The 24,199-nt window shown below is 40.1% G+C and overlaps 1 protein-coding gene across 1 annotated transcript in view; it reads right to left on the minus strand.

Annotated features, from left to right (window-relative positions):
• The window catches only part of prkd1 (protein kinase D1), a gene marked incomplete at both ends in the record, with an annotated part of 53,058 nt that overhangs the window by 18,082 nt on the left and 10,777 nt on the right, over positions 1–24,199 (minus strand). Inside the window, 8 exons of the mRNA XM_079216199.1 lie at positions 758–881; positions 977–1,172; positions 3,799–3,876; positions 4,863–5,073; positions 5,353–5,376; positions 7,322–7,491; positions 7,599–7,730; positions 15,074–15,212. Of these exons, the coding sequence (XP_079072325.1) occupies positions 758–881; positions 977–1,172; positions 3,799–3,876; positions 4,863–5,073; positions 5,353–5,376; positions 7,322–7,491; positions 7,599–7,730; positions 15,074–15,212 (1,074 nt within the window). The remainder of the gene's footprint in view (positions 1–757; positions 882–976; positions 1,173–3,798; positions 3,877–4,862; positions 5,074–5,352; positions 5,377–7,321; positions 7,492–7,598; positions 7,731–15,073; positions 15,213–24,199) is intronic.

Genomic DNA, 24,199 nt, shown 5'->3' on the forward strand with positions numbered 1-24,199 from the left:
ATTTTTTGTATATATCTTTAATTTTTTATATTTAATTTCTTATTTATATGTATAAATGCTTTTTAAAAGTTGTTTTAAGTCACTATCTATCTATCTATCTATCTATCTATCTATCTATCTATCTATCTATCTATCTATTCATCATAAAAACATGTTTGATTACTGCACTTTGAATGATTCACGGTAAATACTGTCCAGCATCAACAGAACTTAGCAACAGTCTCCAAGACGCACAGCATTCAACGTGGGTTTGAACACATTTCGTTTTTTCTCTGCGTTTTGAAGGAAACTTGATCAAAGATGGTTGTCACCATTTGTTTCTTGCCTCGGGAATACAAATGTAATTTTTTTTGGCTAACTTGGACATGTTTACTTATATCTTGTATTTTATGCTGATGTTCATTAACATGCTCTGTCCAGATTAAATAAATAAATACATCTACTTTTGTTAAATTTACAACACAATCTTCTCGTAAATATTTTCCATCCAAAATCTTTGCCAGTTAATTGTTCTTATTTTTGCATTTTCTTGCCGTTTATTAAAGGTTCACTCTTTGTAAACTGGCAGACCATGATAACTTTTTTAAAATTTCTTTTAGTTAAAGATATCGAATTTTCATGTACAGGAAAAAAAACACATTTTCTTGAATTAATAATTGACGACATCGATACACTTCATGTATTTAAAGGTAAAGATGGTGAAGACAGATGAACAAAGTAACAAGCAGACAGGTAGAAGGACAGACAGGTGCCGTACCAGTGTGTCCTTGCTGGTGTAGTGGACCATCCATCCCTCCTTCATCACATTGCTCGTCTTCCTCTTTGTGTGTTTGACGGACTGAACGACTCGCATTAGAGGGATGTTGTTACTGGTGGACGGGCTGCAGGGGGCGGGACAAAGCTCAATCTCACACGTGTGTGTGTGTGTGTGTGTGTGTGTGTGTGTGTGTGTGTGTGTGTGTGTGTGTTTCTGTACCTGATGGCCTGGTTGGACTCATCCAGGTCGGGGTCGTGCAGGTCGCAGAGGTCGCTAGGGCCCGCCTCCAGTGAGAGACCGCCCTCTGATGTCAGCGCTTCATCCATGTCGTCCGACAGGCCTCGGTCGACGTCGTGGTTGTCGAGGCAACCCTCCACCATGACGATGTCTGACTCCGCCCCCGGGCTCAGGAGCTCTACAAATCAAACCTGGATGTGTAGTTTATTTTCCTATCGTTGTGAGGACCAGATGTTGGAGACCGTCACAGTGAGGACATGAAGACCAGGATCCCGTTCCTCGTACGTGGTTTAACTAAGTCGATCAAATGTCCTATTATCTGGATAAATGCGCATGCCCGTCTGCTTCAAAAGGGGAAAGAGTCCAGCACTGAATCCATGATCTTCTAATGCTACAATGGCAAATAAACTCAAAGGACAAGCCACCTTTTTCTCTGCTGACGAGCAGGAGATGAGAGCATAATCATGGCAAAGTCTAAAGCTGAACTCACACCAAGCGTTGCGAATATTCGCTATGCTTTTGCAACACTTTTGGTGTGAATGCAGCTTAACTGTCACGGTTTGGGGTTTTCTGGGTTCCTGTTTTATTGTGAAGTCATTGGCCGTTTCTTAATATGCGTTCTTCTCTGTGTTCTCGTGGACTCGTGAAACGTCATCAGTCGCGGCCCAAGTACTGTTCCAATTCAAAAGCCCGCTTCTCACCAAGCACGGTGAAAATGCCTTGATGTGACTTGATCCTCCTATTTTACCGGGGATGCATCAGAGCAGACTTGAGCGTACTTCAGAAAGCCAATATCCCAGAATGCATTTCGGGACCAGCAAACGGGGAACAATGGCAGATGAGTTAAGATATATAATTTAAGATTTTAATTTAACTTTTACTTTGAACTACAGAGGTGTCTGATTACTTTTGACCGAATTGTTTGCAATTATATGTGTATCTATATAAATATATAACTGTATATATATATATATATATATATAATACATATTTATAAACATATTATATATACAATGATATGTGTATCTATATAAATATATAAGTATATGTATATATATAATACATATTTATAAACATATTATATATACAATTATATGTGTATCTATATAAATATATAACTATATATATAATATACATATTTATAAACACATTATACATACAAGGATATGTGTATCTGTGTGTATATATATATATATATATATATATATATATATATATATATATATATATATATATATATATATATATATATATATATTTATATATAAATAAAATATATATATATATATTCATACACACAATATATATACAATGATATGTGTATGTCTGTGAAACCCCAGTGCAAAAAAAGCAGGGTTGTCATATTTTGTTTGACTGTAAAAATACTTTACAGTGAAGAATCAGAGTAACTCATGACAACAACAGATGAGGTGGTGACGTCATCAAGTCAGCTGCTGTTCCAATTGCAGAAAGACCATCCTGTGTCCTCCCGTCCTTGGGAGTCTGGACTCCCAAGTCCAAACTCCCAAGTCCAAACTCCAAAAGTACACAAGTCTGGACTTAGCGTACTTGGTATTGAGAAACGGCCATTGTCTTGTGTGTCCTCTGTGTTCCTGCACTTCCTGCCCCTGTGATTGTCCGTGATTGTCTGACTGCCCTGTTCCCTGAATGTGTATTCCCTTTACCTGTGCTGCCCTCATTGTTTTCCACCTGCGCCTCGTTACCTTCCTCTTGTATTTAAACCCTGTCTGTCTTCTGCCCCAGTGTCAGATCGTACTGTGTGTTCCCTGTTTGTTCCCGTACCCTTTTTGATCCCTGTTTTTGATGCTTGATCCTGTGGTTTTGGAAGTCTTTTTTTGGTAAATAAATTTACTTTACATTGTCGTAGGCGTTTGGGTCCTAATTGCAACCACCACGTGACATTAACACCACCGTTGTGAGGGCAAAATATGGCAAAATATCAGACAAGTTAAATGCGTAAGTGTTGGGAAAATGTATCTGATACTTTTAAGTGCGTCATCACCCCAATCAATCAGATTTAGCAGTGAAAATAAATTGTGTGTGATTCTCTGTATTCTCATCACGATCACCTTAATCATTTTCTACAATAATGATATGTATGGTGTACTAATAACACTGTCATATAATTATGAGTGCTTTAAACACATCCATAAGTTTCTTAAGCGCTAAATAAACGTTACGGACAGCACTGCATGCAACAGCTTTCTCGATGTTCTCTGCATCGCCGATACTGTACAAACTTGTACCACTCGCAAAAAAGCGCAAGGCTGTGATCCAGTCTATACATACAATCTGTGAGACGGTCAATGCTCGGCTGCACCGTGTGGTGTTCAATGTACGGCTCGAGAAGGTCTCGTAAATAAATGATTCCTTATCAGCAGAATCGATAGCGCTCGTACAGAAAGTCTTTATGATGTGAGAACAGATCTTGGCGATCTCGAAGAACTCTCTCCCTATAAAACGCTAATCGAACTAATATCGCTCCTTCATCTCTGGCATTTTTGTCCGGTGGGAGTGGCCAGCTTATCCAGTGAATTTCAGTTAGCCTGCACTGGAGCAGGTTAAGGGATTTGGATGTGTTGCTATGGTGATTTTGTGGAACCGAAAAGCCTGACCTGCGTCATCTTATCCTGAAAATTACCCGGCTAACTCAGTGGGCCAGGTACGAAGAACGGGGCCCTGGTCGAGCAGTAAGGTGTGTTTACGTAGTTGTGATAGTTCTTCATATATATATAGTAGAGGTACAGGTCAGGGGTCAGTTATGTGTGTGTGTTGAAACTTGCCTCCGTTTTTGGAAACTTCTCCCAGGCAGTTGTTTGGCACTTTAGGAGCACATCGTTTATGGCAGTTAAATTTACAATCTGAGAGAGAAACAAGGAAGCAGAGCAAACATTAGGTCCCGGAAGGTTGCAGTCCGACATTTGGTTGGCCAAAAAGCCATGTATCCAGTAAGCAGGAAATAGTGCATTGTTACAGGGAACATTTGCGTATTGTATTTTGAAAAAAAACATTATGTATGTATTGACACACCTTCGTGACACGTTGAGAACTATTGTTTTTAGTAATGACAAAGGGGCTCTTTGTCATTTAAGACTTGTTGAACCAACAATATCTAAACATCTATCAGTCAGATATCCATGAAATTCTCTGTTCCAATTCCTGCTCCTTAGAGGATAAACCGTCCAGACAAAGTTAACTTTTTAAGCTCCCCCATTGCTGAGACAAAGACACAGATTGTATCTAAGAAGTGCAAATAGTCGCCGTGAAGCCACCCATTTGTTTGTGGTTTTGAAGCCTTGAATTCAGCGTTTTGGCCGTCGCAATTCTTGGATTTTTGCCAATATTGAACAGGAAGTGACCATATTAGGACTGAGGAGGAGTGACGTGGATGCCGTCTACGTCTCTGGTGTCGACCTGTCAATCACCTTAAAGCATACTCTACTGTATGGTCTGTTTGACTCTAAACGGACCATAATTTACTAAATGAACATCATGCTGTATTGAAGAAGACTTGACACTAGAGATTGAGACCATACACTCATGTTTACAATGTTTACTGAGGTAATAAATCAAAAGAGAAGTAATTTATTATATACTTCTATACAGCCAGGAGTCACCCCCTGGTGGTCAGGAGAGAGAATGCAGCTTTAACACATGAAGCATATACTTCTGTAAAACCAGAGGAGTCTCCCCCTGGTGGTCATTGAAGACATGAAACATCGGATTCACTTTAAAGAACCAGAGTTTGCCTCCTGGACAAAAACAAATCATCTAAATATGTTTGTATTGCAACTGTTATGCGTTTATTTTAACAAATGTGTAAAAGTTTAAAAAGATTCCCACCCACCTTTACACTGCAGGCCCTGTCTGAAGAGGCCTTTCAGCAGCTTCTTGCAGTGCTGGCAGACAGTGGGTCGGGTGTACGAGTGGACCAGGAAGGTGTGGGGAACTTTGACCTTTGACAGAAAGATCTTGTCCAGTTCAATGGGACGGCCGATGTACGACTGGGAGCTGGAGCGCCGCTCTCGACCGGGGAAGTAATCTAATTGGTTCTTCTGCTGCAGGGAGAGGCGGAGACAACGATAAGGAGACCAGCGTGGAGGTGCAGCCATGCATTTGGAGGACATGTTCAAGCAAAAAACTAGATTTAGAAGAGAGTAGATTTATTCACATGCAACTTGACTTATTTGCATGAATGTTGATAAAACGTTCCAGACGATAGTTAGTTTCCCAGAAAAATTACAAATAAATAATCAGTATTGATTTTCACCAGAAAGTTTTAATGCAAGTACTGTTTCTAAGGGATTAATATTCTGGATAAAAGTGGTGGAACTTACCTCCATGCTGGGACTGACTGGCGACTGGACAATGAAAGAGAACAAAATAAAGATATTAAGTGTGGGTTAACATTCCTGTAAAACAAATTGCAAGCTGTACTTGAACTATTTGGAGTAAATGCATGGTCTTGGTCTCTATTGAAAGGTAACACTGTGAAGCTTTTTCCCCTCAATACTCAGAATCACTTTAAGTGCTGCTGACACTGAGTTATATGAGTTTGAACACACTAAAGTATAAGGTTTTTATTTCCGCCTGAACATTTCTTTGTAAATAGATGCTTGTAGATGACTATAAATGGGACTTATGGACTGGAAAACACAATGGGACCATAGCCTGAAGCCTTTTCTAGTCTAAGTAAAAACAGATAACAATATCACAGAAAATGAATATTTTACACATGTTTTTCTAATGAAATGTCTAGGCGTTTTTCCATTTTGAGATTGAAAATATTCATGATATATATACTATATACCTATTAAAAATGCTTATAGTCTTGCAAACTTGTAGAGGTACTATTCATATTTACGACCAGTATTGCTGACACAGAGAAAATGAAGTATACATGCATTTTTATGCTAATTCAATGACAGACTGAAGATCTGTGAGCAGCTGTCTGTTTTGGTGAAGTTGAAGGCTGTTCGAATCAGCTCCACTGCCACTTCCTGGGATTCGTTTTTTAGGCAATTTCATTGGCTGTACGAAACGCCTGTCATCTGAGCTGTACGACGTGACAGGCTTGAGCCACGTAAGAAAATAGAGGCTGAGCCTGAACTTCAACGTAGCTTCTGGTTGGGTAATGTAGCTCCTATTGGTTCAAGTGGGGATCCAATAGAAAGCTTAGATTTCGGCGGTCATTTTGGTGCTGTCTTGTAGTTGTGCTCTCATGCAAACTTGCTTTTTCTCTCTTTTTCTTTCATATCTTCCAGCTGATATGAAATGATGCAAGGCCAGTTGGTGGATATTTATGGATGTAATCACGTGTTTTGGACTAAATCTTTTATGGGATTTATTTTTATTGGACCTTTACGACGTAACAACGCCGTTTTTGTTGGAATGTTATGGATTTATGGATCAATATGAGACGTCATCGGTGAGTTGCCTGGATTTTGCTATCGTTTGTTTGTTTGTTGTTGTCTGACAAAAGTCTTGTTTGTAGCTGCTGTGGTGGTCTGATCTTGAAACGGACTACACAGCTGGAATGACAAGAATCGTAGGTTTCCAGCCACGCAATAACAGTAAAGGACGCCCGCGGGACGGCAGAACGTTAACAGGTATGATCTAATCAAGGAACATATACAGATATCATTTGACTTTTTACTGAACCACTAAAAACACAGCAGATTTTAGCATTTCAAATTCAGAATTGTTGGGCTTTAACAAACGATTATAAGATGCACTCTTTTAAGTATTTGTTTGACTCCTCTAGCAGTGATATAAGGACCAGCATTGACTCTGGAATGGTCCTCTGTTGCCAGAATGCAAACCAAGTGTAGCTGTAGTAAAAAAGTCTCTATACATCTGGGTGATTATTAAAAAAAATACCAAAAACACATGGGCAAAAGTTAGGTCAGCCCTAATTTTTTCGGTGAAAAAAACATAAATCTCACCTTTTATTTAAATAAGCATCCAAACAGGACCAAGTAAGTCTGATTGAGCATGAACATATTTTATTGGCCAGACCGATCGATAATTTGAGGGCTCGACCCTGAGATACACGAACGATGATGCTCTGCATGGTTCGTCAACAGGTGCAGTAGTTGACCTTTAGTCTGGGATCTGTCAGCTTTAGCCTCTAGCTTGTAGCATGTATTAATCATCACCATCGCCAAACGCACAATCAAGCACATACATAAGACCTTGTTAGCTTGGACCAGGTGTTGATTCTTAAACTTCCAAACGAGACCAGTCTTTCAAAAACAAAACAAAAAACACATACAGACATGTTGAGGACGTGTATAATGGACTGACCAGTAAAGCATCGTCAGTGTAGAAGGGGGGTGAGGGCTCAGCAGAGAGGGGGCGACCCAGGTTTATCAGCCCCCCTGTCAGAGAGACATTGGACGAGCGACGCCTCCTCACTCCGCTGCAGTTATTGGCAATCTTAAAGGCACAGCGCTTGTGGTAGTTGAGACCACAGCCTGATCAGAAACAGAAGGCAGCCGACTCAGTCTTGTTTGTCTTCACATGAATGAACAAAGATCTTTTTTTTTTTTAAGTTAATGAGCTTCGTCAGGAAGTTCTGTACCTTCACATTTGAGTCCCTGCCGAACGAGTCCCCACAACATCTCGCCGCAGTGGTCGCAGAAGGCCGGAGCTCGGTATGAGTGAACGAACAGGCAGTGTGGACGGATCTGGAAGTCCTCCACTGTGGTTGAAGCTGCAACAAAAAGAAGATGTTTTGCAAAGAAATTCAACAACCAGAGAACCGTTTTTTTCTGTCAGGAAAGAGACTCCCAATGAACCAAGCAATCATTTCTCTCAAAATGTTTATCTTCTGAGCATTTTTAATTGATTTGTACAATCAAGTTGAGGCACTTAAATGAGTTGTACAGTGGCAGTTAAAAGTGGAAGCGCTAAACTAGTTTGGAGTTTCCATTGAGATGTGAGAATGGAAAGAAGTTGAGGTCCCAAAGGAGAGGAAGTGTCAGTTGGAATTTAAACGTGAAAGTTGAAATGGAAGTGCTGGATGAACTTGCTTTCAGTCGAGACAATGCAAAGTGTCACTTTAATTCTCAGCACTGATGGAGTTGAAGTATGAACTGAAGAGAAAGTCTCAACTGTCGGCTGAAATGTAAGCATGAAGCATGGGCACTGAGATGATGTTAAATGTCAGTTGAAGTGTAACAGGTGAAAGGAGTTGAAGTGTGAATTAAAGTTATGAAAGGATAGGACATTTCAGCGTGAACATCAGTTAAAATGTACAAACTGAAAGGTGGTTTCTGATGAAGCGCGAACGGATGTGTGTAAGCAGTGAAAGGAGTTGAAGTGTCAGTTTAAGTGAAAATGTATAAATGTGTTTGCCGTATATAGTTATACATTAATATGTACTCCGGTCTTATGTATCTCAGTTTTACTTATTAAAGTTAACCTTTTGAGCCCTGACCCACCCACTAGCGGCGTTAGTGAGGTCTGTTCAAGTTGTCGTATGAACCCCAAATGAGTTCTAATACACGTGTTATTTTATCTAATTTTTTTCTGAATTTATTTGTGAAAAAAATGGATATTTTCCACAACAAAAAATGTATAACATTTGTATCATAACTATGAACATCCAGCATGATATGAGCAAGATTTCCCAAAAATGCATTTTCGAGCCGGCCACCATCTTTTACCAACTCCATGGTTCAAGGCCTAAACAACAACCTACAGAATTGTAAGACCCCTATTTGTAAAGAGAATTACCTACATAATCAAAATCTGCAAGAAAAAACACAATAAAACCAAGCCTTGGGGAGTTACCAAGGAGTTTTAGTCAAAAAACGGTGTTGTTCAGTTCAAAAATGGAAAAGTTATGACCTTTCTGCCAAAAAATGCTCGGATTGGTGCATGCTGGGTATTATTCTTTGCATACATTTCTGCTTAAGACTCATGACGCGTTCTACAAAACCTCCCTCGATCACGGAAGCCTGCAGTCGTAAAAGTCAAAGGAGAGTAGGGGGGGAAAAAACTGTCCGGCCGCATTTGGATCTTACAATTGCTAATAATACTACACACAAGGATCTATCATACTTTATTATATTTATACAAGCTCATAGAGTTACAAAGAGGTGTATTTTACTTATTGCCGATCTTGTGAAACGTTATGGCCGCCGCCCGGAAATGACGGCGGGGTTACGGGGTTTATGTAATTACATAAACTTAACGGTTAGTTTAATTTTTCTTTTCGTCTATAACTCTTCCCACAAGGCTTTACTGTATTTAAGCAATTTAAATTAAGTTAATCAACGTTGTGGTTCCGGAGATAATTTAGGAAACGTGACTTGACTTATTTTTTCATTTCCCTGTCCGATAATGGGCGCCGCGGGGCGCGAGGCTATTAAGTGTTATTCTAGAAATCAAGTAATTAATCAGAAGCACCGGACAGATATGCTTTAATTTCTGAATACTTGTATTTTTACACCATTAACAACAAAGCAAACTAAAGGTTAACAGCAAAATTACAGTGCACTAATATTCACGTCCAAGTCAAATTAATAATATTTTGACAAAATGTTTGAAACTTCGGCTGGAAGTTGAGCAGCTGCTGATCTGGTCCAACTGGGCCGGCGGCCATAACGGCCATCTGAGCCCAAACATCCTCCAGCTGTTTTCATAAAAACTCAGCGGGGAACTCGAGCAGCAACCAGAACTCCCGCTGACGGACCCACAACACCAGAGAGGGAATCGACCGGCTGCAATGCAGCATTTTCTTATTCTCTGCTCCCTTTTTCTCAGAGAATGGAGACCATAGGGCTCGTCAGTGCGGCATTGTTTGAATTGTCATGTTATTGTTATATTATATTTTTCATGCAAAATATGTTTTTCTACAAAAACCTTTCTGTAAATTTGGAAAGGTTTTTATAATAAATGTAATAAATATTACACGATACTATTAAACAAACCGAACTGAATTGTTTTCTGTGACGACAGAAGTTTATTTTTAAAATACTTACAGTATTTCATGCAACGAGTAGAAATTGACACATGGAGCTGGACTTTTGCAGGTGAACGCACTAAAAATGAGGAGTAACTTTATGTGAGGATGCGTTGAACAGCGAGACTCACTGATGTGTTTTAATGGACACACACACACACACACACACACACACACACACACACACACACAGATAATCGTGAAGTAGATACATTCACTGCTGGTTTGAGTCTGAAAGATGTTGAAAATATGTCTCTAGAGTATCTTTAACTCGCCAGCGATGGAGAGAGAGAGGAATATAAACAGAACAACAGAGACAAAGTGTAATGAATGGGTTGTTAGCGGGTATTTTGTAAATGTTTTGGAGGTACGAGAGGCTCTCAGCGGACGCAGATGGACCCTGTGTTTGTTTGGTTGGCCAGCAGGCTTGGCAAGGCATGATGGGTAGTTTGGGGAATCGTTTTTCTGTCTCTCTCTCTCTCTCTCTCTCTCTCTCTCTCTCTCTCTCTCTCTCTCTCTCTCTGCATGTTCTGAAATCTCTCTTGCCTTTTTTTCTTTCTCACACACACACACACACACACACACACACACACACACACACACACACACACACACACACACACACACACACACACACACACACTCACCCTGTGCTGTGGTCCTCCAGTAGAATACGGCTCTGATTAGACATTCTGCTGCAGGAAATTACCTCCATTTATTCAAATTATTGTTTATGCCTTTTGTTTGGAGGGCCAACATACGTTTGGAAGTCTGAACAAGCTGCCAAACTGTTATTATATGCTTCAAAAATTACTTGTGTGTGTGTGTGTGTGTGTGTGGGGGGGGGGGGGGGGGGGGGGGGGGGGCTAGGTAGTCCTTGTCTGAGTATAAATGCCTGTGTTTGTGTGTGTGTGTGTGTGTGTGTGTGTGTGTGTGTGTGTGTGTGTGTGTGTGTGCGTGTGTGCGCGTGTGTGCGTGCGTGCGTGCGTGCGTGCGTGTGTGTTGGATGGCTTGTTAACCCACAAACCAGAAAACAAACACCGCGGGTGGAGGAACTGTTATCCAGCATCGGTGTAATAATACTAACATTTCATTCAGCTCGAGGACTAATTGAAACAGCAGAGTGAACTTTAATTATGAGGCATCGGGTTTTTACCTCAGTCAAAACTAACACAGAAAGAAGCGAAGTGAACGTCCTTTACTTTACTCACAAATCCGAGAATATTTTATTGTTAAGTTTTTGTATAAAGCAACACGTTTTCTTACCTGTTTGCCAAGAACTCCAACAAATGACATATGACCATTAGGAGTACATGTATACTATGTATGATATATACTTGGTTTAAGTGTGGGTTTAGTGAAGAAAAAGACACTTTGGGTTAAAACAATGTAACGTTACTTACATGGCTTATTTAACTCTTAACATTCCTGTAAAATTTTACGAAAAACGGCTATCCAGGTATACCCAAAGTAAATTGCAAGCTGCACTTGAACTATTTGGAGTAAATGCATGGTCTTGGTCTCTTTTGAAAGGTAACAATCTGAAGCTTTTTTCCCTCAATAGTAAGAATCACTTTAAGTGCTGCTGACACTGAGTTATATGAGTTTGAACACACTAAAGTATAAGGTTTTTATTTCCGCCTGAACATTTCTTTGTAAATAGATGCCTGTAGATGACTATAAATGGGACTTATGGACTGGAAAAGACAATGGGACCATAGCCTGAAGCCTTTTCTAGTCTAAGTAAAAAAGCAGATAACAATATCACAGAAAATTAATATTTTACACATGTTTTTCTAATGAGATGTCTAGGCGTTTTTTCATTTTGAGACTGAAAATATTCCTGATATATATACTATATACCTATTAAAAAGGCTTATAGTCTTGCAAACTTATAGAGGTACTATTCATATATACTACAAGTATTGCTGACACAGAGAAAATGAAGTATAAATGCATTTTTATGCTAATTCAATGACAGACTGAAGCTCGATCAGTAACTGTCTCTTCTCATCAAATTGAAGGCTGTTGGGATTATCCCCCCCCCCCCTCTTCCTGCTACTCGTTGTTTAGGGAATTTCATTGGCTGTACGAAACGCCTGTCATCTGAGCTGTATGACGTGACAGGCTTGAGCCACGTAAGAAAATAGAGGCTGAGTCTGAACTTCAACGTAGCTTCTGGTTGGGTAATGTAGCTTGTCAGTCAGGACATGAAGCTCCTATTGATTCAAGTGGGGTCTCATTATAAACGTTAGATTTCGGCGGACATGTTGGGTGCCGAGTTTGTAGCTGTGCGCTTTGCAAAGGTTATTTTTTCCGTTTTTCTTTCATATCTTCCAGCTGATATGAAATGATGCAACGCCAGTTGGTGGATATTTATGGATGTAATCACGTGTTTTGGACTAAATCTTTTATGGGATTTATTTTTATTGGACCTTTACGACGTAACAACGCTGTTTTTGTTGGAATGTTATGGATTTATGGATCAATATGAGGCGTCATCGGTGAGTTGTCTGGATTTTGCTATCGTTTGTTTGTTTGTTGTTGTCTGACAAAAGTCTCGTTTGTAGCTGCTGTGGTGGTCTGATTTTGAAACGGGCTGGACACAGCTGGAATCACAAGAATCGTAGGTTTCCAGAAACATATGGCACTCGTACCGAACGTGTACCGAACTATAAATAGGGGGTACAGTGTACACTAGAATTTCCAGAAAAGGACAATGTTGACTTCTCGTCTCTTATGAGAAGTTACTCCTCATTTTCTTTGTGCATTTTTTTCCGACAAAAGTATTTTCAAAATAAACCTTCGTCTTCACAGGAAACAACTCTGGTAGGTTAAGAATAAGATCGTAGTTTGAGTTAAAATAGCTACGAAAGTGCCTTTTATTGAAGTACTCTAGCTATGTGACAAATAGATGTCAACGTAGAATAGGTGATTGTCATTCGGATACATCACAGCCTTGAGAATAAGAAAATGTACTCACAGATATAATTACAATCTGGATGTTTACACAAAGGCTATTTATAAGTTGTAAAATCTAATGAAAAACAATAACTCAAAGGAGAGGTACAGTGGAGCGGTGAAATGCCATCATCCTCCGGGTTCTTTGTGGATTGTAAAGAACTTTAATGTTAGCCGATTTAAAAAAAATAAAATAAAACTGGAGAAAACAACACGATTTATTAATAAGCTCTCTGGTTAAAATCCCAGCCAATAAAAACCTGAGTGTTTGGGGAATTATCAGGATGTTTTTTTGTGTGTGACCAATCAGCTCTTTTGGCTGGAGCTCCTTGTTACACCGTACAAAGTCAATTTCCTGTTTGTTTCCACCACACTTCAAGCTGTCGCCGGGACTGACAGGGAGCTGTTAAGAAAAGTGTTTTTACCGAGTGTGGAGTGAGGAGGAGGAGGAGGAGAAAGAGGAGGAGGAGGTAGAGGAGGAGGAGGGAGGGGTGATGCAGAAGAGGTAAATAATCAGGAGGAAGGGGTACTCTCAATATTCACTCTTGTTAGTGTTTTAAACTCAGTGCTGAACAATGAAAAACTCACGTCAGCATATTAAATTCAACTAATACTTTATCTTCTTTCAGTACTTTCAGCCACCAATTTGATCTGAAACTTGAAGGTCGACTCTTTCTGCAGTGAGCTGATGAGGGTTAGTATGTAAACTCCTGTGTAATTACTGTTTTTTTCAATGGAGTCTAGTGACTTTGGAGAGAGCGCTATAGGATTTGGACAGCAGAATAGCTTTTCCACCAGGACTCCATTGACAAACACGTTTTTTTGGAAATGTTGTTTATATTACAAATGTTGTATATTTATGGAGCAACATCGTCATGCAGGAAGCAATACAGTCATGTAGGAAAAACATTTTTGAAGGGAAATAACATGTTTACCATAATAATAATAATAATAGTAATAATGGAGCCACCCTTTAAATATGTTTCATTAACTTGAACTAATTTTAGTGTTTAACAATAATCAACAAATTCACTACATTTCTTTCAGCTTATCTGTCATTTCCAAGCCAGCTATTACGTCCTGAAAAGCATCAGAAGAAGAAGAAATAACAAGTAATTTTTCTTTTCTTTTTTTGTTAAGCAGATCACAGTAATTTAACGTATTGAGAACAATGCTTTATTTATAAATGTTTCATTATTGATATGAACTTTTGGGAAAAAATGTAAACAAAACCAAAGTTGTAATAAACCGTAACTATCCGTTAAATAGAGGAACAAACACCAGAAATACAAAGATGCAAACAGTCATTAAAACAAACAGCAAATGTAGTACACTCACATTCTCACACACACAAACACACACATTTTCACACACACACACACACACACACACACACACACACACACACACACACACACACACACACACACCGTACTGGGTGACAGAGAGGCAGGAAATTGGGAGCCAGCAGCTTCCGCTAGCGTAGCGTGAACACCTGAGTCCTGAGCTGGACGGCAGGCAGAATACTTTTACCCAGAGTCCTCTCTTGGGTCATTGCACTTATTCTTTATGTCACAATCTTTAGTCGGTAATTCACAAATACATTTTCAACAGTTTTTATTGTAAAATAAAAATATATATTTCTTTGCATCATATTGAGTAAAAATATAAATCTTGTCTTGAAGCTGACAGCGATTGACAGACAAAGGTGAGATTTAAAAACACATCTGAGTTCATTATCTAAACTTTAACTGTTAAAAATTTTCCACACAAAGACAGAGGTATAACAAGCACATTGTTTTAAAGTAAACTGCGAAAAGTTCAATATCCACTGTTGGATAAGAAGGTAAGTACGCGCACACACACACACACACACACACACACACACACACACACACACACACACACACACACACACACACACACACACACATATTTACTTGACTAACAGTGGACCTTAAAACTAGTTACCAAAGTGAGGATTTCAGTTTCTAGTAATTTTTACATTCTTAAAATATATTTTATACTTTATATTCATGAGAAAACAAACACCACCACAGCTCCAGTAATAATGTGACATTATAAGCCCCTCTCATCTGTGATGTCACCATCCAGGCCCCTCCTACCTGACAGCACGGCCTCCACCAGGTCGCCCTCCTGGATCTGGGAGGCCGAGCGCAGCATCTGCAGCACATTCTCTGACGTCGGGTCATGGCGGAACAGCAGGATCTTCTCATACATGCCATAGAAAACACACTCTGGAATCTGACGGAGAGACAAGAGGACAAGATGTTCCACCAGCGTCAGTTCTTAGAACGTCCACAGGGGGAGCCAAAGCTTCCTGCTGCAGCCACAAAGGAACCACATTAAATACACTTGCTTTTTATTTAGGGGTAATAATGTCACACTTTAATGTGCATATGCCGAGTGATTTCAGTTTTTTTTTATGATTCACTTTTTTTATGATTAACTTGAAAAAAAAAGTGAATAATTATTGTCCTTCAATTATGGTAATGACAACAAATTTAATCGAAAAAGACGAGACAAAAAGAAACAATGAGCTTTGATCTCGATCAGCAGATGAATGAATCATTCAAATTATTATCAGGACAGAATAAATGAATACTCTAATGCAGTACATTTAACAGAGAGTGAACTCTGTCAAACCAAATCCACCATGTTCGTGTTCTCAACGACAGGTAATTAAGTGACGACTCCACACTGTGATGATGCAATCAAATTAATTAAATGTTAGCCTGACAGTTTTATTTTGTGATTGGGAAATCAATTATATTCACAGGAGTTATTACATTTTAGAAATTGAGACATAAATCATATGTTATACCTTCCGCTGATTCAGTGGAGTTTTAATGGCCAAAACTTTAATTATGTCGTAAAACTTATAGCCGCTGATCTCAAAATATGAGCTGAGACTCACATCTAAGGTTGTTCAAATTGGTCCTCACAAGGACACAAGTATAAGAGTACACACACACACACACACACACACACACACACACACACACACACACACACACACACACACACACACACACACACACACACACTGTGGTGGCCTGTTCCTTGTTTCTTGTTTTATTCTGTGCCACGTTACGGGACTCCATTTCTTAACTCACACGTTAAAATGTTCCAAATAATGACTGCCGAGACGTTGATTCCATTTCCTTAATTTCGTCGATTTATTTTCATTTGAATCGAACAAACAAAATCATAAATCTAACTTCAGTTCTAGCTTAAATTAAAGTGAGTTATAACGTGAGGTCAAAGACTGTCCCGATGTCCCGTTCCACATAAGAAAATAAAACCTGATATTCGGTCCCACCCCTTCCTCTTATACCAGCTGATCCTCATCAGATTGATACAAACAATTCACAGAAAAAGGCTTTATTTTGAATGTGAATATAAGATCCATTCATATGGCAAAGGAACGTCTTTAAATCATACAAATTAATTATATAACATGATTTATAATGCACACATACCTTCCTAAATTACCAACCGTTGACCGACAAAATACTCCAACCATGTGAGGACTTTAGTTTCTGTACTGTAAATGTAAATGTACTTTAACCTCTTCAACTCCGCATGGCCCGCGTCCATTTCACCCTCCTGCAGCATTTCAATGGCAAAAGTTACAGGATGATTTTACGAATAGATAAACTAGCGGATGTTAGCATGGAGCTAGCGGCTTCAGAAAAGGTAAGAGACTTTACTACAAACCTATTTTTTTCCTGACATAAGCCGTCAATCAATGTGTTCATAATTTTCACTTTTCATGTGTATTTTTTTTACTGATGATTGGTGTGTCTGTGTCTAAAAATGACTATTGTTTTCAATACTGTACGCTTGTTTTCAATACTGTACAATGTTAGCATCTGGCTCAGTGTTGTGTGCTCACTAACAGTAATGAATTGAAGCTAGGAGACCAAGCTATCTCTGCCAAACCTAGCTTATAAACTCCTGTGTAACGGAGCTCCCTGCCTCCTCGGTCGTGCGTTTAACTAAAACAAAGTATTCCGTCGAAGAATTCCTCCGACAGTGACCAGTATTATGTCACAGACGAGGAGGATTTGTTCATGCGTGGGATTGATCCAGTGTTAGTAAGATCATTCATATAATGGCTGGTTTACCCTGTATATAATTCATAGAGACAATACTTTTTCCACATGCTATTTATCGATTGTATGTACTTGAGTTTAGCAGGGCTCTTAAGTGTCACGCATTGAGCGTGACTGTCACGCATTTCGGTCTTAAGTCACGGCCTCCCGCCACACATCGTATTTCTCACGCTGAAAAAAAACTCTAGGCTATTTAATGTGCCGCAGCGCGCAAACATGACCTGGTTGCGCTGCCCTCACCATGGAGGAATCAAGCATGTCTCCCCCGAATCCCCTGCCAATCAATCGAAAGAAATGGGCTACACGAATAGCCAATCAGAAAAACGTATCTGTTGTATCTGGGGGGAGAGAGAAAGAGAGAGAGAGAGAGAGAGAGAGAGAGAGAGAGATGTCACTCTTACCTGTCTTAAAAACTTGAGAGCCCTGGTTTAGGATGTTTTGTTCATTTGAGTTATGACTTGTCTTCTAGCTTTCTGGCTGACACAATTATTTGCATTGGTAGTTGCAAAAGCTATTTGTAATCTTATTTATTATTTTTCTCAGGGTCGATGAGGAAGATGTTGACACAGGCTTCTGCCTCTCCTGCTGCCATTCAACCGAGAATGGGAAAGAAAGTCACGGTATGTGTTTCATCTGTGACTACATGTATTTTGCATGCTATCATTCTACTATTACTGTTATTCTACTGTATTGTCCCATGGAGATTTCATTCTCAAGTCATTCTAAAACTTTTCTGTCTGGAACAGTCTGGATGAGAAGGACACAGATCAACAACCTGCACCTTCTGCACCCACCCCGAAACTCACATCCCAGAAAAAAAGAAGAAAGCCATTCACCACACTCACCACACTGAGCACAGGTCAGAGAAGAGCTCAAAATCATGCGTCAGCTCAAAATCAGCACAGCTGTCACAGACCTCCACTACACAAGGCAGAGGTGAAGAGGAAGAGGAGGAGACTGTAAAATAGCGTGAGAAGGAAAACCCTGACACGCAGCCTCGCCCACACAACTTTCACCCTCATCATCCAAGTGGCCCCACTATCAGGAAAGTCCTCATCAGAGAAATAACTAAGCAGGAACCATCGCAGCCTTCTCAGCCATCACAACCAGCAACATGTGTACCCATATTTCCCTCTCAGCATACAACAAAGGGTCAAAAGCAATGTGTTCTTTGCAAGAAGTGAGAGGTGATTTGCAGAAAGTGCAACACCCCTCTCTGCCTTATTCCAAAAAGGAACTGTTTTGTAAAGTGGCATGACAATCAGAAGTCATGAACAAAGACATATGTATAGATGCCTGTAGAATATTTTTTATTGTCAAATGTTTGCTGTCCATGCAGGCCTTTTTGGCCTATTTGTCTATTTTTCAAGAGATCTGCTCCACTTGGAGTCAAAGTTATATTTTGCATTGTTATTATTGGTTATTACACAGTTATGCACATTGGTATATGTTTGTGATTGTACATTGTAAATTGAGCTCCAATTGATGAAATATATCAAAATGTAAAGGAAAAACATCTTTAGTGTGTCAGAATATCATTTGGCTACCACATGTGCATTTGCAACTGTTCTTTTTGGAGCTACGCCTGGATTTCTTCATAAAGGAAACACTGTAGAATGGTCATACTTTGTCCTATCTTCTTCAAATGTGAGGCAGGTGTTCACTGATAGTGTAGTTACAGCCCTATACTGTCCATTACCTGTACAGATACAGCTACAGGTAGTTATTTATACTCAAAGATACTTTTTTAGTTTAGGCAGAAAAAAATCTTCAGTTTGTACTGACTTCAAAGGCCCACTGCTCACTGCTCTGTTTCTGTATGACCTACAAGACACAACATCAGTGAAGCATTAAATACAAGAAGAATATCCCTCGTCACTAATGAAATGATGATAAATCGATCAAATATTACAACTACTTTTCTATTAATAATAACAAATGTGTGATACACCTATGTGGTTCCCAACCTCTGGGTTGTGGACCAGTGCCAAGACTCACAATGTTTGCTACCAGGTACAAAATCTAATGGGTCAAAAAATAAATAAATAAAAGCTGGTCAGTAAGCTTAAAACTTAAATGTTGTGGTTTTTACCTTGAACTTCCCCAACAACAATACACTGATTAATTATGAATTGATTGATAATTAAATAAGTACTCAGAACTTTTACTCCAGTAAAAATCTCAAAGTATCAAAAGTGAAAGTTTTCTTCACCCTGATGCATCACTGCATGTAGGATGTTAACCCTTTGGGGGCGGGGCCCGCGTTGATGCGTAAAACCAGGTGTTTAAGTTTTTAATAAAATTATATCGTAACAATAATACGTCACAGAGATATGGTTTCAAATCTGGCGGATATGGTTTCCACTTCCGTGTCTGAGCATCTAAACATGGACGTGTCTTACGACGTGTGCAACGCTTCAGTGTGAGTCAGAACATGCCAAGCAAAGCGTCCTGAGCAAAGCTATGTTGGAGGGGACAGACGGCGCAGCTCCAGTGCCTGAAGGATTCGCTAACAAGGAGCTAGTCGGAGCTAACGGGCCAGATAGCTGGCTACAACGTTTCTGTGAGACTGAACGGTGAGTAATCAATTGTTGCCCCTGTCACCATTAACTTTCTCACAGTGAACTTAGTACGACTAGTCGTGTTGGACCTCCATTATGTGTTTGTAAGACTGTAACTAACGTGTTTGTTGACGATCGCTTCGTAGCGTTAGCACGTCACTACATAGTGCCGTTTTGGTTGTCTCTTCCGTGTCTACGACTGAACGGTGCATATTCAACTGTTGTCCCTATCATCGTTAACTTTCTTAGTGAACTTAGTAAGCCTAGTAGCGTTGGATCTCCGTTAATTATTAATACAGTAGTGTTTATGTCATGTTAGGTGCTGCTAACGTGGCACAAGCTAACGAGAGCTAACGGAGATAGCTGACTACAGCTATGAACGGTGGGTAATCAACTGTTGTCTCTATCACCGTTAATTTTATTTCAGTGAACTCATACTGACTTGTATTAATGTATTTTACAGAGTAGATTCAGAGCTGCGATGGTCCAGAGGACAACATGCAGAGCTGCCAACTTTTCAAAAAACCTTGGAGTGAGATTTTGTCGGGGGTGACCAACATTTTGCCGCGCACGCAGCGACACACGTTGGTGCATTTAGCTCCACCAATTTGCCTGGATGGACATATGAAATGATACTGGTTATTGTAACACTCCAAGGTATGGATAGTTTGCTAGATGAATATGCTTTACTCTGGGCTAGTATCAGATGATACGTATAACTACAGAGCCTTAAGGAATGAACGTCAGCAGAGAAAGACACAATAAAGAAAGTGGAATCAGAGGGTAGAATTAGTATGAGCTGTATTGTAGAACAGAATATATGATGGGGTGTGAACATCAGTGGTATCAGTAGTGTTGCATGCTCTGTGTGTGTGTGCGTGTGTGTGTGTGTGTGTGTGTGTGTGTGTGTGTGTGTGTGTGTAGGGGTGTAGGGATGTAGGGATGTTGAAGGTGCATAACAAAACAATAAGTTAAGTAACAGAACCTAAACTAACTCTGCCGGCCCAGTTGCAGTCACATGGTAATAAAAACAATATCAGTATACTCCTTTGAAGGATTTAGGCTTCGTCTGCGAGCGAGTGACGCAAGATCCCCTTAGTACCGGGCCGCACAGAAAGAATGAAAAAAATTATAATAATCGAAAAATATGTTTTATTTTGAAGAATGACCGGATACATCCGCCTGTGCGTCTGAGCCTCTTAGTCTTGACACATGTCAAGAGGTTACGTGATAACGTTACCCCGAAAATGAAACTTAAATGTACGTTTCAATTCTGCTGGAGTGCCGGTGTTCTGGATTAAATTAATGGCAGAATATCTTGAAAACCTGCAAGCAACATCCAAACCATGAATGTGAATACAGATCGCGATCAGTAGTGTTGCATGCTGCTGGATGTGGAAACCATGAGTGTGAGTAGGGACGCGAGGACTACTATAAATGTCAGTCAATGATCATCAGCATTATGTATTAGAGTAAATTTAACGTTTTCTCTGAGCCATAGAATATAGTCCTGGCCGGCGATCTCAGAGGCAGGGCCGCTTGATGACGGAGGTGGGCCGGCCCAACGCCGTCGGCCTACCGGGGATTTGTTCGGTGTCCCCCATGGCCAGTCCGCCCCTGCTTTGGGGGAAATAGGATGTCTATGCAGCGAATAGGTTTACAGATGCGCTCCTTAGCGCCATCTATCGTCGGGGAGTTTGAAAAGGGACGGACGTGCCTCCTTCCAAAATCAGAATTTTTTTTTGCCGTGAGAAATTGGTTGTGTGGCGTGAGTGCGTGTGAAAACATGCAAAAGCGTGTGTCACACGGCGAAACCGTGAGAGTTGGTAGCTCTGCAACATGCAACATGCAGCTGCAGCAGTCTCCCTATCTGTCTCCCTGCCAACACATCACCACAGCAGGCCTCAAAGCCAGCCACAGCTCATATTCCCCACCATATAATAATACATTTGTTTTTTGACATTCAGTGTCTACCATTTTATTCATATATTACACTGCTTTTGTGAAGCTAAGACCTTTGGTAAACAAATTTCCATCACCAAAACCGATATACCACATGAGTAAAGTTATGTTTTCACAACAAATATGAAAAATTTCCAAAATCAAGATTCTATTTTTCAGTCATATTTTCTATTTACACTTGTGCCTTGGGACAATGGTGCCTCATTATAAAGATAGCTGAGATTCTTCTGTAATTTTTGATATACAACACATGTATGTATCATATGCAAGTGACTTTAAATAAAGGGTAATTAAAAAGTTATGTAAAATCAAGAAAATGACCCCAGACCCCAGAGTGTTAAAGTACTCTTTAGTCCAGTGGTTCCGAACCTAAGGGTCGGGCACCTCAAAAGGGTCACCAGATGAATTTGAGAGGTCGTGAGAGGAAAGACAAACTTAATGTTGTACCATTGTGGAGCTTCTCAACTCAACAAAAGCTTTGTGTCGGATTTGTGATTCGCTTTAAAATGTTAATTTTTTTGTAAAACTGCCAAAATTCAAAATATACACCGTTGATTTCTCTCCTCCAAAATGTGCTGTAAAGTACATTTTTGTGATAAAAATAACAAAAAAAAAACAAGATTGTTGTGACCATAGATTGTGCCGTTCCGGTGCTTTGCATTGTGGGTAACAGTAGGCGAGGTAAACAGGTCCAAAGCTTTCTGTAGATTGTTTTCTGAATTAGTACATGTGTGTATTTTTTGTATACTAAATACTACATGCTACATTTTGGCCGAATCGGTACCTACTGCTGATTTAGTATAGAGCCAAATATATGGAGGAAGAGCAGGGAGAGAGGAAGATGATCAGGGCCTTATTCCTCAGAGCTGGCTTACTGAATTAGCGGGCTAATTTTCAGGATAAGATGACGTAGGTCAGGCTTTTCAGTTCCTCGAAGCAAATTTAGAAAAATCACCATAGCAACACAGCCAAACATGTAAACCTGCTCCCGTGCGGGCTAACTGAAATTCACTGGATAAGCTGGCCACTCCCACCGGACAAAAAAGGCAGCTCCCTTCCTCATTGATGAAGGAGCGATATTAGTTATATTAGTTTTATAGGGAGAGAGTTCTTTGGGATCGTCAAGATCCGTTCTCATATCATCATGACTTCCTGTACGCAGCGCAATAGATTCTGCTGATGAGGAATAATTTATTTACGAGAGGTTCTCCAGCCGCACATTGAACAGCACACCGTCGACCGTCTCACAGACTCTATGCATTGCCTTGCGCTTTTTTGCGAGTGGTGCATGTCTGTACAGCAGAGGTGGGCAAACTACAGCATTTTAATCCGGCCCGCCGAGTATTATAATTATTATAACATTAAAAAAAAAAAAAAAAAAGTTATAGTGAAGACCGCTGTAGCGCTTCTCCGTTCCCAAGTTCAGTTTCACGAAGCACGATGACCACATCAGACCAGCGTTGATGTTTCTTCATGCTTATTTATTGCACAGCGCTCTTTTAGGCTTTTCGTGTGTGTGTTCTGCTGCAGCAGAAAGACCACTGTAATGCATTCTGCTGCGCACACGGCTCTGCTGCAAAACACACACACGAAAAGCCTAAAAGAGCGCTGTGCAATAAATAAGCATGAAGAAACATCAACGCTGGTCTGTTGTGGTCATCGTGCTTTGGGAAAATCAAGTCGGAACAGAGAGGCGTTACAGCAGTTTGTACGCGCCGTGCGGACCGCTGCCTGCCGTGTTCTGCTGAACTAGAGCGACACACAACACTTGCTGTGCTGCGCTGGTCAATTCCACCCCTCCCCCACTGATCCCACAGACAAGGGCGACACTTTTTTATTCCCGTAATATATCACAAAACACTAAGAAAAGCTCCACTTCTTAGCGGTCAGAATCCTTTTTAATTATGTCGTAAAGCGTTAACTTTAGAAGAATTACGGTAATATGAATCACTTTCTGTCGCCTGAGACAGGGTTTGTACTACAACAGTTTTAGAGTTGTAAAATTAACTGACAGCTGCATGCAGAATATTTTTCCTCAGTATAACTAACATCACTAACCACATTCGACCCACGGAACTGCGCCACCCTGCGCGCTCATGTCACGTGACATATAGGGTTCTGTCTGTCAGCCTCCTGCCATCCTCCTGCAGTGATCCCTTCTGTCACAATGAGTGGACCCAAGAAAAGACAAGTCGACGGTGAGTGCAGAGTCTTTAATGAGTGGACTGCTAAGTATTTTTTCACCGAAGTACGATCAGAGGCAGTGTGTCTTATTTGCCAAGAAACCATTGCAGTATTCAAAGAATACAATATTAGCCGCAACTTTTCCGCCAAGCATGCTAACTATGCTAGCCAACAGTCAACGACAGAACGGGCGGCTACTGCTAAGAGGTTGGCAGCCAATTTAAACAAAACAAAATATTTTTCTCCGCCAAACTGCTGTACAAGAATCGAGCACCAAGGCAAGTTTTTTGCTAGCATTCAAATTAGCAAAAGTCAGCAAGCCTTTCTCTGAAGGAGAGTTTTTGAAAGAATGTATGGTAGAAACAGCAGGTCTCTTATGTCCAGAGAGCAAAAACAAATTTGAAAA

The sequence above is a fragment of the Taurulus bubalis genome (genome assembly GCF_910589615.1).
Source record: "Taurulus bubalis genome assembly, chromosome: 1".
Taxonomy (NCBI): domain Eukaryota; kingdom Metazoa; phylum Chordata; class Actinopteri; order Perciformes; family Cottidae; genus Taurulus; species Taurulus bubalis.